At 37.1% G+C, this 13134-nt stretch overlaps 1 protein-coding gene across 7 annotated transcripts in view; it reads right to left on the bottom strand.

Annotated features, from left to right (window-relative positions):
• Positions 1 to 2569: 2569 nt before the first annotated feature.
• LOC138030975 (uncharacterized) overlaps positions 2570 to 13134 on the bottom strand; it is a 29514-nt gene continuing 18949 nt past the window's right edge. For 2 of the 7 annotated variants that reach the window (XR_011128084.1, XR_011128088.1), the window contains exons 5-14: positions 12642 to 12748; positions 12033 to 12126; positions 9553 to 9601; positions 9275 to 9375; positions 8517 to 8610; positions 7275 to 7444; positions 6892 to 6992; positions 5352 to 5505; positions 3685 to 3770; positions 2570 to 3004 (exon numbers count right to left, since the gene is read on the bottom strand). Coding sequence is in view for 1 of the 7 variants with exons in the window: in XM_068878838.1 (XP_068734939.1) it covers positions 2924 to 3004; positions 3617 to 3770; positions 5352 to 5377 (261 nt within the window). In the remaining 6 variants the exon portion in view is untranslated. Of the gene's footprint in view, positions 3005 to 3616; positions 3771 to 5351; positions 5506 to 6891; positions 6993 to 7274; positions 7445 to 8516; positions 8611 to 9274; positions 9493 to 9552; positions 9602 to 12032; positions 12127 to 12641; positions 12749 to 13134 lie in introns of all 7 variants that reach the window. The other 5 variants (XR_011128089.1, XR_011128087.1, XM_068878838.1 and 2 more) reach the window with 5 other exon arrangements.

The following is a 13134-nucleotide window of genomic DNA, read 5'->3' as shown; positions in this document are numbered from 1 at the left end:
TGTCCATTTCATGCATATTCATCGATTCCTGACCATTTTATCTATATTCATCAATTCTTGCCAATTTCATGCATATTCAACGATACTTGTCGATTCCTGTCAATTTCCTGCATATTTATTGCTTCCTGTCCATTTCCTGCATATTTATCAATTTCATGCATATTCAACAATTCTTCTCCATTGCATGCATATTCAAAGTTGTTGCCACTTTCATGCATATTCAACGAATCTTGTCGATTCCTGTCAATTTCATGCATATTCATCGATTCTTGCCAATCTCATGCATATTTATCAATTTCATGCATATTCAACGATTCTTGTCGATTCCTGTCCATTTCATGCATATTCATCAATTCCTGTCCATTTCATGCATATTCATCAATTCTTTCCCAATTTCATGCATATTCGACGATTATTGCCAATTTCATGCATATTCAATGATTCCTGTCCATTTCATGCATATTCATCAATTCTTTGCCAATTTCATGCATATTCATCGATTCTTGTCGATTCCTGTCAATTTCATGCATATTCATCAATTCCTGTCCATTTCATGCATATGTATCAATTTCATGCATATGTAACGATTCTTCCCAAATTCATGCATATTCGACGATTGTTCCCAATTTCATGCATATTTATCAATTCTTGTCGATTCCTGTCAATTTCTTGCATATTCATCAATTCCTGTCCATTTCATGCATATGTATCAATTCTTGCCAATCTCATGCATATTGATCAATTTCATGCATATTCATGAATTCTTTGCCAATTTCATGCATATGTAACGATTCTTGCCAATTTCATGCATATTCGACGATTATTGCCAATTTCATGCATATTCAACAATTGCTGTCCATTCATGCATATTCATCAATTTCATGCATATTCAACGATTCTTGTCGATTCCTGTCAATTTCATGCATATTCATTAATTCCTGTCCATTCATGCATATGTATCAATTTCATGCATATGTAACGATTCTTCCCAATTTCATGCATATTCATCAATTCTTTGTCAATCTCATGCATATTTATCAATTTCATGCATATTCATCAATTCCTGTCCATTTCATGCATATGTATCAATTTCATGCATATTCATCAATTCTTGCCAATCTCATGCATATTTATCAATTTCATGCATATTCATCAATTCCTGACCATTTCATGCATATTCAACGATTCCTGTCCATTCATGCATTCTTTGCCAATTTCATGCATATTCAACGATTCTTGTCGATTCATGTCAATCTCATGCATATTTATCAATTTCATGCATATTCAACGATTCTTGTCGATTCCTGTCAATTTCATGCATATTCATCAATCCCTGTCCATTTCATGCATATGTATCAATTTCATGCATATTCAACGATTCCTGTCCATTCATGCATTCTTTGCCAATTTCATGCATATTCATCAATTTCATGCATATTCATCTTTTCTTGCCAATCTCATGCATATTTATTAATTTCATGCATATTCATAGATTCTTGCCAATCTCATGCATATTTATCAATTTCATGCATATTCATCAATTCTTTGCCAATTTCATGCATATTCGACGATTCCTGTCCATTTCATGCATATTCAACGATTCCTGTCCATTCATGCATATTCATCAATTCTTTGCCAATTTCATGGATATTCAACGATTTTTGTCGATTCCTGTCCATTTCATGCATATGTATCAATTTCATGCATATTCATCGATTCTTGCCAATCTCATGCATATTCATCAATTCCTGTCCATTTCATGCATATTTGACGATTCTTCCCAATTTCATGCATATTTGACGATTGTTGCCAATTTCATGCATATTCATAAATTCTTTGCCAATTTCATGCATATTCATCGATTCTTGCCAATCTCATGCATATTTATCAATTTCATGCATATTCAACGATTCTTGTCGATTCCTGTCCATTTCATGCATATTCATCAATTCTTTGCCAATTTCATGCATATTCAACGATCCTTGTCGATTCCTGTCCATTTCATGCATATTTATCAATGTCATGCATATGTAACGATTCTTGCCAATTTCATGCATATTCATCAGTTCTTGTCGATTCCTGTCAATTTCATGCATATTCATCAATTCTTGTTGATTTCTGTCAATTTCATGCATATTCATCAATTCCTGTCCATTTCATGCACATTCATCGATACTTGCCAATTTCATGCATATTTATCAATTTCATGAATATTCAATGAATATTCGATTCTTATCGATTCCTGCCAATTTCATGCATATTCAACGACTCCTGTCCATTTCACCCATATTCATCAAGTAGTGTCCATTCATGCATATTCATTGCTTCTTGCCAATTTCTTACATATTCATGCATATTCGAGGATTCCTGTCCATTTCATGCATATTTAAACGATATGCATGATACGGCGGCCATTTTGATTTCTATTGTTTCAAAAGACATTATGGGATGCTCAGGGGGCAAATTAATAGCTATTAGAAACAATAGAAATCAAATTAAATAGCTATTAGAAACAATAGAAATCAAAATGACCGCCGTATAGGTAAAAAGGTCTATTGTGTCTCAGGTCTAAACTTTCATCTCTTTAATCATAAATATGCCAAACTTATAATGTACAGGTTCTTTCTAACTTCACACGGTGAAAAATGGAAAATGACAAGAACTAAAGAGGAATAATTTAACATTAATCTGAGAAAACTGGTTATGGCAAAAAAATGCTTTTATTCTCAGACGCTCACGCTTTAAATATTAACAATGAAATAGAGAAGAAAATGACTTGCTTAAACCTAGAGAAATGCATTCTCCTTAAGCTCTACTCCAAGCAAAGGATATAGCAAAATGAGAAATGATTATAACAAATGAGTTGATTTCACAGAAATGCAGTCTGGATAACTCAAAGCTAAGTTCTAATTTTTACAGTCTTTTATTCCTTCAGCTGACACAACAGATATTCAATCCAGAAGTTGGACGATGGATCAGTTGGTGGATGAACAGCTGGAATTACCTAAAAATACAAAGGAACATTCTAAAATTAAGCCAGCTAAATCAAGAACAAATATCAAAAGTCGCAGCTATTTTGGAGGAAAAATGAAAGCAACATCAAGTAAGGAAAGTGGAAATCGTTAGCTACTTGTGCGTAAGGGGAGACAGAACTTCAAGGAGAAGGAATAAGGAAGAAGTCTACAAATAGGCCAATTAAATCCTATAATATCAGGGCTGGTTCTCACTAGCGATGCCAGCATAAGCGTTACCGTGTTTTGATAAGTTAGTACCTTCCTGTCTGGACGAAAGACAATAAATGACAGGTTTTGAAGGCGTCTCAAAACCAGCCTTAAGTTTATATCTGTAAAGAGCTTGAAATAATGCTCACAGCAACATTTGCTTGAAAATGTGCAAAGAAACGCTTTTATCAGAAAAGTAATTAAGGAAACACTTATTTTCACTTTCAAATGTCTCGGGGCTCCCAATCTTGAATAGTTGTAACATGTAACATTTACAGAGAACTTTTGTGCCCAAAAAATTTGACGGTGAAAGAAAGCGATTCCAATTTCATTGCTTTCCTAACACAAAGGCTTTCTTGAAAGCCTTCTTCCAACAGATTGGTTGTACACCTTACCATACGGGCTTCAGTTTTACACCAAAGAGATGGGTAAACGTAAAAATCGATACAACCAATGTTCTCACCTGAGCCAGAAGACTTGTAACCTTCTTCACGAATCATGAGCGAGAAGACCCTTCCAAGAATTGAAGTAAACCATCTTCCATGTGATCTGTGAAAAACAAACACATAATAAAGATGTGAAAACCCCTAAATTCCAGTTCTTAACAATACAAGTAATATCTTGCTTTGTGCGTGATCTGCTATAATATATAAAGTATCAAATAAAGTTGTAAAACAGTGTTAAAGCTTGTCCAACTTTCTTGAGTTCATTCCATACTGCAAGCAGTCTTTTGTCCGTCTGGCAAAGACGCGATCCTTGTGACTTTTGTCATGTGTTCTGTACATGCACCTTGCAACGATCGCGTTCTTACTTGACTGTCAAAGAGGACGACGAGACTGATTGCATGCTTGTGATGCCATGACCTTCTTAAATGTCTTCTCCCCAACAACGTATCTACGATATTACAGTTATCTGCCCCCCAAACATAATTCCAACAAAAGCTGTTCCTCCATCCAAAGAAAAACTGAAAATGCAACTAGAACAAAAATACACCGAAAGTAAAATTTTTTTGGGAAGGGCGCACTTTATGATGACTCAAACCAGTTTCAACAACTTTTTAAGGGATTGTCTTAATAGAACGATTGGCCCTACAACACCATTCTGCCTAATGGTAATGTTATAGTATCATATTGACCGAATGCAAAAATGGTTGCCAACAAATTATTCTTTTGTCTTTGTGTTAATTAGCCCAACTAGCCTCGCTTTACAGCCCAAATTCTTTCAATTTTATGCATGTGAACGAGGCTAGTTAGGCTAATTAACACAAAGACAAAAGGATAATTTGTTGGCGGCCATTTTTGCATTCGGTCAATGAACACTAATAATAGCTAAAAGACCTTTATATGCATGACATTATAGGCTACCATAGCAACCAACGAGGCATCCAAATACACCCTTTATTTTGTCTTCAAACGCTTACATGGAAAACAAACTTGGTGACTCCCCCAAGTTTTGTTGCTGGGAAGTGATTACCAGACAAGGTAAAATCCTCTGAAAAGTTAGTAAAATTCTCTGGAGCACATCCAAAGCCACCTCACAATTTTCCAACTGTGAAGGTAGCTTGAAACCCGCTCCAGAGAATTTTTTCACTTTGCACAGTTTTATCTTAGCTTGGCAATCATTTCCCAGCAATAAAAGTTGGGAGATACCAAGTTTATTTTTTGAGATCGAAGTGTTTACAGACAAGAAATAGGGTGTATTTAGATGGCTCTTTTGTTGCTATGGTAACCTAATACGTCACGTTTCTAACGTACCTTGTTAAGCAATTATTGGTGTTTTATATGGTACCATACATAATATTGCCGTTACGTGAAACAGCTGTGTAACTCCATTCATCTAAACAGTAGTTTCACTGGTTTGAGCCTCTAAGCTTAAAGGTGCATTTCCACGATAGAGCATAAACGGGACAGAACAGATAAAAAAAAAACTGATAATTTTTGAAAAGAAACAGTTACTTTTCATGTGTTCGGAGAAGAAATCTTGGACGTGGTACCGCGCAGATAGGAACTCACTGTTTCTTAGGAAAACACTATTGAATCCGTTCCGTCTGTTTTTGCTCCGTGGCGTTAACGCACCTTTATGGTTCCTCAAGAATAGTTGAGGCCATTTTGATAGAACAAATTCTCTTACCTGGCCAGTGATAAAGGTGAGAGCATCCCAAGAAATCTGTCCTTCTGCTGAGAACATCTTTAAATTATCCAGAGTCCTGTTTATCCGAGTCGTTGAACACAATGTTTAATAATTATCAAAGGAGCAACAGATCAGTACCAGAAAGACAATTGTTCTGAAGCGAAAATTTGTAATTAATTAATTAGTACAGGTAATCTCATGATTTCGAGTGCAATTTGGAATAAATAAGCACAAGTAAAATAATTTTGTCAGACTATCAAAATTGCATGAGCCCTATTCATGAACCCATAGGGCGCGTGCAATTTGTAGTCTTTCAAAATTTACAAGTGCTTATTTATTCCAAATTGCACGCGAAAAATCATGATTATGGAATAATGATATACATGAAAAAATTATTCAGTTTCAAATTACAATGAAATTTTTTTCAGTTTTTCCCTTTTTAACGGCTTTGTCGAGCAATAAGTATCTAAGTATCTTACCAAATCCATTTAATTTGTTCTTGTAAGTAAGCGAATAATGTATCAATTTATCCATTGGATTTTTCTTATAAATAGGTTTAAATTTAAACTGTACAACCCATTCACAACTGAAGATGGCATAAGTATGTCGAAACACGTAAAAAAGCTTAAAATGTTGTTTTACATCATCAAATTAATAAAGATAAGGATGATAATAAATGTAATAATAATAATAATAATAATAATAATAATAATAATAATAATAATAATAATAATAATGAGCGAATGTGAGAATGATATATACACATGAGAAATGAGATGTTGATAGAACCCACTGGGAACTCGGAAAAAATCCAAGCCCCAGATGGGATTCAAACCCACGACCCTGATCTAGTTGGATGCTCTAACCACTGAGCTACTGGAGACTCTATGGTGAGCAAGGGTGACTAGATCACGGAGGGTCGTGGGTTCGAATCCCATCTGGGGCTCGGATTTTTTCCGAGTTCCCAGTGGGTTCTATCAACATCTCATTTCTTATGTGTATATTTAATAATAATAGCAATAATAACAAGAATAGTAGTGATAACAACAACAACAACAACAACTTTGTCGAGGTTACGTCACCGAGAACAACAGGGGCCTGTTTCTTAAAAACCCTGATACTATTTGGGTGCCATTTGTACAACTCTGACATGTTACGGTCGCCCTGTTGTTCTGACAGGAGGAGCTTTTGCATAACTACAATACCTTGGGCAACCACAAGTAAGCACAAGTAAGCGATCTTGAAATTCATTATTTCCGAGACAAACGCTTTCTTATCTGCTGGCATGGAGGCTCCCTTTAAATTGTTGAGATAGGTGAAATTATCGAAAAGAAGAGGTTACCAGTACAATGTGCCACGGCCCTCACCACAACACCAACATGCATAACATCTTATTGTCTCAAATATCTTCTGCATCAACTGATATAATTTACCTGGAAATGTATACTTGAGGGTATTTACTATAATGGAAATTTGTTGCTTTAACTTAAGCACAAAAACTCTCTGCTTCGAAGTTGTTCCTTACAAGCTCAACTCTTACCTTGAATTTCCAAGACCGGTGGACCAAACTTCCTTTTTCCTGCATTATTGTATGAAAGAAGCAAATGCCAAAGACTACTTTATGCCACATCACACCACAAACTGGAAAACAAACAAGAAAAAAGATGAGCACATTAATTTACGAGTAAATGAATGAAGCACTATTAAGTCTTGACTGATCTTCCCTTTATCAAACCTGGGTTGATTATACTTGACATATGTGGTAGGGGTGTGGGGGGTCTCAAATTTCTTCTTTTGGAATCAATGAAAAATTTGTCTGAAAGTCTGAAAATGGCTATATAATATAAGTAACAAATCTCTGGCGTGGATAGAACAAGGGGCTGGGGATGTAGCATAAGAATAACCAAAAACGAAAGAACTTACTATGACCCTCAAATGTGTCAGTGCTGAGTTCACCAAAGCTCTTTCAGCGGTTGCTCTGAGTCCCTTGGGTGACTCATTCGTCACAAACACTGTTCTCCAAAACTGTCATGGGACTTCTTGGCATGGAGTTCACAAAAAGCCGGAAGTCTTCGCACACTTCCGCTTCCGGGCTGGAAAGGTGTTTGATGAGCGTTTCCACAGTTAACATCCAGGAAGCGGCAAGAATACAATTGCAAAAAACAAAATAAAACGAAAATGAAAACCAAGAACCCCTATTACTACTGTTATCATCAGAAAGTACATTCCAGGCGACACAAGCTGAAATTTTGTGTATGAATGATAAATAAAATTAATATCTTGTGCTACAGGCAGCAGAGAGGAGACGAGAAAACAAGTGCATGGGATCATGTAGCCTCAAAAACATGATGAAAAGTAAAATGTTGCAATTCCTTTGGGAGCTGTACGACTTGGACAAACACTTTACAAATGGTTGCCCTTTTACTTGCCCTCGTTTTTGCCAACTCGAGCAGTTATAGTACACTGTACATTTGACACAAAAATGACAGTTGACAAGCATGTCAATCACTAATACCACTGATCCAAATTAGAGACAAGCTAACAATAGTGTGTGGATCGAAAATGTCATTTTTTTCTGCTATTCGAAGAGGATTAGTGTCTGAATTAACCTGCGATCAGGCATACTTTTCTTTAGACAGGGCGGGAAAAGGTACGCCTGATACAATTTCTTACGAGTTGTCTGCCTCCCACCTGTAAAGAGTGATGTTATCATGTTTCATGCTATAAATGTGAGCCAATCAGATTTTACCAGAAATTACCAAATAGAAATAAAATAGAACTTAAGCTGGAATGCCTGCGTAAGTCAGACTTTATCCACACAATCAAAGATATTTCTGCAAATCCTGCTTGACAGTTGGTGCGGTTTCTCTGTTCAAACCATCAAGGAACAAAGAATTTCAAGGTAAAATCGGAGAAAAAGTTGAATACTTCATGTTATCATCAGGCGCAATCAACACTACAATTAACTTTATTTAAACTTGATTATTTGAGATGTCAATAAATGATGCTAGGTGTAGCTTTTCCACCCTGTCTAAAGAAAAGTATGCCTGATCGCAGGTTATGTCTGAATGAAAGACTTTGACAGCTTCTGTTTAGCATGTGTCACGCTAACCCCCCCTTCTATCCCCAAACAAACTCGCCTACGAGTTTTATTCCTCTCCTTACCTGGAGGAAGACCCACTCTCCAGTTTTAGTTGTATTGGTTATTATTTTCTCGGCCACAGGTCACTGACCTTGACCCACCAAGATGGCCTGAATCCTAAATGAATGGAAAGCAAAACTGTTGTTTAGTACGAACTGTAATTTTGCAAAATAAAATAAAATAAAATAAAATAAAACAGAAACCAGAAAAGTGAAAACATTTGGAGGTAGTAACCACTGCTGTTTGCAACACCACTACACCAACATGCATAACATCTTATTATCTCAAATATCTTCTGCATCAACTGATATAATTTACCTGGAAATGTATACTTGAGGGTATTTACTATAATCAAGAAAAAATGAGGGGACAGAGAGGGAGGCTCAAGGCGTTGGCCGGGATATGTTATGTCCACAAAAGTTATTTTTAGACGAGCGGAAGTCTTTGTTCTAGGGGAAGTCTGTCTTCCGAGACGTCCGCATGCAGTCTTACTTCGCTCTCAGTTTCTTAGTGAAAAGAGAAAATGATGGCGCACGTGGAAGGCTGATGAATATATATTTTCTTTCAAACATCGGACGGAGGTTGGCCTGCATGCGGACGTCTCGGAAGACTTCCGCTCGTCTAAAAATAACTTTCGTGGACATGACATATCCCAAGGGCTGGACCGGGAGCCTCCTTCTCTGTTCCCTCATTTTCTCTTGCTATAATGGAAATTTGTTGCTTTAACTTAAGCACAAAAATTCTCTGCTTTGCAGTTGTTCCTTATATGCTTAACTCTTACCTTGAAGTTCCAAGACCAGTGGACCAAACTTCCTTTTTCCTGCACTATTGGATGAAAGAAGCAAATGCCAAAGACTACTTTACGCCACATCACACCACAAACTGGGAAACAAACAAGGAAAAAGATGAGAACATCAATTTACGAGTAAATGAATGAAGCACTATTAAGTCTTGACTGATCTTCCCTTAATCAAATCCGGCCTGAATTTTAGACTGCACCTACGACAAAAAAGGTCTCAAAAATCAGTTATGATAAATTGTGGTAAAACTGGTACGCACCACCAAATTAAAGCAAGTGTCCCACCTACGTCCATTTAGGAGGATGTTTCTAAAGTACAGGAAGGAGAATGGAATGTTATAAAATGATTGAGTAGCTCACATGTAACATCAAGCACCTGGTACATGTATCACTGTTAGTCCCTACCCTAGTTGGTACACTAGTGATGTCACCCTTCCCCAACCCATTTAAATTACTCCTTTGTACCATTACCAGCTGGGGGAAGAAAAGCAATGGATAGTCTCTCACCTTAGGGTGGATGCCGCGTACACAACACACTGATGTTTACAGAACACGAATATTGTAACACTGTCCCACGCTAGCTGTATTTGTAATGGATAGGGATTTTGTTACATCACATCACCTTAGGCCATCCAGTTAGGAGGCAGGTTAGCACAGTGGCCATGGCAGTTGCGCCAGGCGTTAATCCCGCTTTGAGAAAAGCCCTGGGTTGTCCAGAATTCCAATCAACTGCACTTTGCAAATAGCCTAGAATGGTTGTCCTTTCTTCTCATTCTTAAAAGGCTACTTTTAAAATATCCATGTAGACAGACATTGCAGGAATAGGTAACGATAAGGACTGATGACGGTGATTATGATACTGATGGTGTAAATGATGATGAAGGCGATAATTGGGACCTTGACCAAGGATGACAACAACAGCTACAAGAACGTTGTCTAAAATACTATTTCCCGTTACTGTAATAATTTTGCAATTACTCCAAGTCGCTCGGCTTGGAAAGTGTGAGTACACATTGCAAGAATAAAATTGGTGAGAACAGTGTGGATATTTAGAGAGAAAATTGAAAATCATGTCATGTGCGCTTGTCCTCCACATGACCTCAAATTTGATCATTTCACGTCGTTGTCAAAATGAGACCGCAAAGAAATGTCTAAAAATATAAAATGCATGTGCAGGGCAGGCGGAACCATTGTTCTTGTTGATTAAACCTATTGTTTTGTGGCGTTCTTGTAGCTGCTGTCGTCGTGGTCCTTGCTTTAAGTCCCTAATGTTGATGACGACGACTACGACAATGAAGATGACAATGATGAGGATAATGAAGAAGTATAGGTATGTCCCAGGGGTACAAAAATTATGCAAATAAGGCATTTTTGCGTGGGTGGAAGTACACGAGACATGTGTGGACTTAGTTTCTGATAGGGTCAAATATTTTTAAAGTGTTGGTTTTTGGATGGGTCAAATTATTTTTGTGTTTCAGTGTTGGGTGAACCTTATGTTTAAAATCATGGCATCCAACATGGATTATGAATGAACAAGGAAAATTCGATGATGGCTGTGAAGGAGATTGTAAAGAAAATTGTGAAGTGATGTTGAAAAGAAGGAAATGAAGAAAGAGAATGTTTTATCTGTTAAAGCCTGGCCAAAGGCTCGCAACATTTCAAGGCAACATCTTGCAACATTGTTGCATGATGTTGCGACATGTGTTGAATGGGCTGGCCAAATGCATGCAACATCCTGAACATTTTCAAAACAATATGTTGACGTTTAGGTGCCCAAGTTCCCTGGAGTGCCACAAGTGGACCTAGCACGCATGCCCTAGTGCAACAATGTTGCATTAACGTGGCCAAACGGGTACAACATTATGCAACATCCAAAATGTTGCATGAAAAATGTGACTGTTTTCACATTTGATCCAACATGTTGCAACATATTGCAACAAGGGGTGCCCAACAAAATTGCGAGATGTTGCGTTGAAATAATTGTTGCGAGTGTTTGGCCAGGACTTAAGGAAGAGAAACCTAACCAGGTTTTACCTTTGAAGTCTCCTCGTTAGAATAATTTTGTACCCCTGGGACGTACATTATACTACTGATGAAGACCAGGGGTTTCAAAATGTTTTGAAGTAGGTGACAGACTGTGGAAAAGTAGGCGGCTGTGACAATTGAGGGGCCGCACGCCCCCTAAAGCTAGGGGGTTGGGGGGAATGCCCCACCAAAAAAGTCTGCAATGAAGAAGCACAAAAGTGCCATTTTTTGCGTTCTAGCATCGATTTTAGACTAGGATAGTTTCATTCAAAATCTCCATTTGAAAGGCAGAAATAAGTGAAATGACACAGTCACGTTTGGAAAGCTGGTTTAGATTTCGCTTCGGTTCCACATGTGCAAATACTTGACAGCAAATGAAAAAAAAGTTGCGCTTCCTCAATTTAAATTGTCCCTATTAATTAGCAGAATAATTTTAGACCACTGTGAAATGCAGGGAAAATGAAAGGCAATTATGATTTTTCTTATGACCTGTCGTAGCTAAATAAAAATAAAGCAACTTGAACATGATGTGACATTTGAATGAGATTCTTTGTGTCTTCACTTATGAACTTGCTTGTGGAAAATAACATATTAACAAATTATTAATTTCTGCTCGATGTTCTCCCTTTTGTTTGCCAACTTCTGCACCTTCACACTACGCAAGCTCAAGGTGCAATCCCTGGCACAAGTCCCTCAAATTCCTTCAACCTCTCACCTTATCTAAGCTCCAACTTCCTCTGAGAAAAAAATTCCATTCCCCAAAAGAGATACCTCCTCCCAACACCAACTTGTCTTTCTCAAGCAAGCCCCTGAAACGAAGAACGGAAATATCAAATTGAGGTCTCGTTGAAATGTGATATAAGATCTTTTTAAGGACACTACTCAGGTTATTAATAGTGCTCTTTTCATAGTAACATTTTGGTAAGAAAAAAAAGAACCAGCCATCCAAGATCTATCCACCCATTTATAAAATCACAGGACCTCCAAAATAAAATAGGCTTTTTTACCATTAAAAAAATCTTAGATTAGTTTCATTTCCAAGAGGCTGAAGTAAATGGCCTTCTTGATGAAGGCACGTAAAAATTCACAAAAGAAATAAAAACTTTAAAAGTGAAAACAAATAGGCAGAACATTTCAAGAATTTTTACAACCTTGAAAATAGTTACCAGGGTTACCCAATCATGATCCACCTACATTTAAGTGACCAAATAAACAACTCAAACCAATTGACACATTAATGCAAAAATACCAGAGGGGTGGGAGGTAGAGAGACAAGCAAACATCCTCAAAATAACCCCCGCTCCCTTTATAGTGCTTAACTTACCGAGCCAGATTGGTGTAAGCCGAGTTGGTTCAATTTGTGAAAAGGATCTCAAGCCTCTTGTCCAGGTCATCTGTCTTCTTCCTGTTTTTAATGCACCTATTGAAAAACTGCCAAAAACAAAGACACCATTAAGTTTGAAAAATGATGTTTCCAGTTTTTGCATGATGCTCACAGATGTGACCATTTTGAATGACAACTAATGAGCAGCACCTCAGTGAATATCAGGGAATATGATCACGAAAACAGTAGCACAAGAATATACACGGAGCAATAAATAACTTAAAAGCCAAAACAAAAAGGTCTTTATTGATTTAAATCATGTCTTTCTCCAATGAAAAATATGATTGCTACATACTTGAAAGCTGTCATTAATGATTAAGATAAAAGAAGCAAGACGAATAAAGAAAGAAGGGAAGATGATGCAAACATATACGAGAAAAATGATTGCTAGTACAGATCCCTGACCACAAATTTAATGTTTTGTAGCAGAGAT

The sequence above is a fragment of the Montipora capricornis genome, chromosome 13, assembly GCF_036669925.1.
Source record: "Montipora capricornis isolate CH-2021 chromosome 13, ASM3666992v2, whole genome shotgun sequence".
NCBI classification, from domain to species: Eukaryota; Metazoa; Cnidaria; class Anthozoa; order Scleractinia; family Acroporidae; genus Montipora; species Montipora capricornis.
The sequence above is the reverse complement of the archived record's forward strand: the minus strand, read 5'-3'. Positions and strand labels throughout refer to the sequence as shown.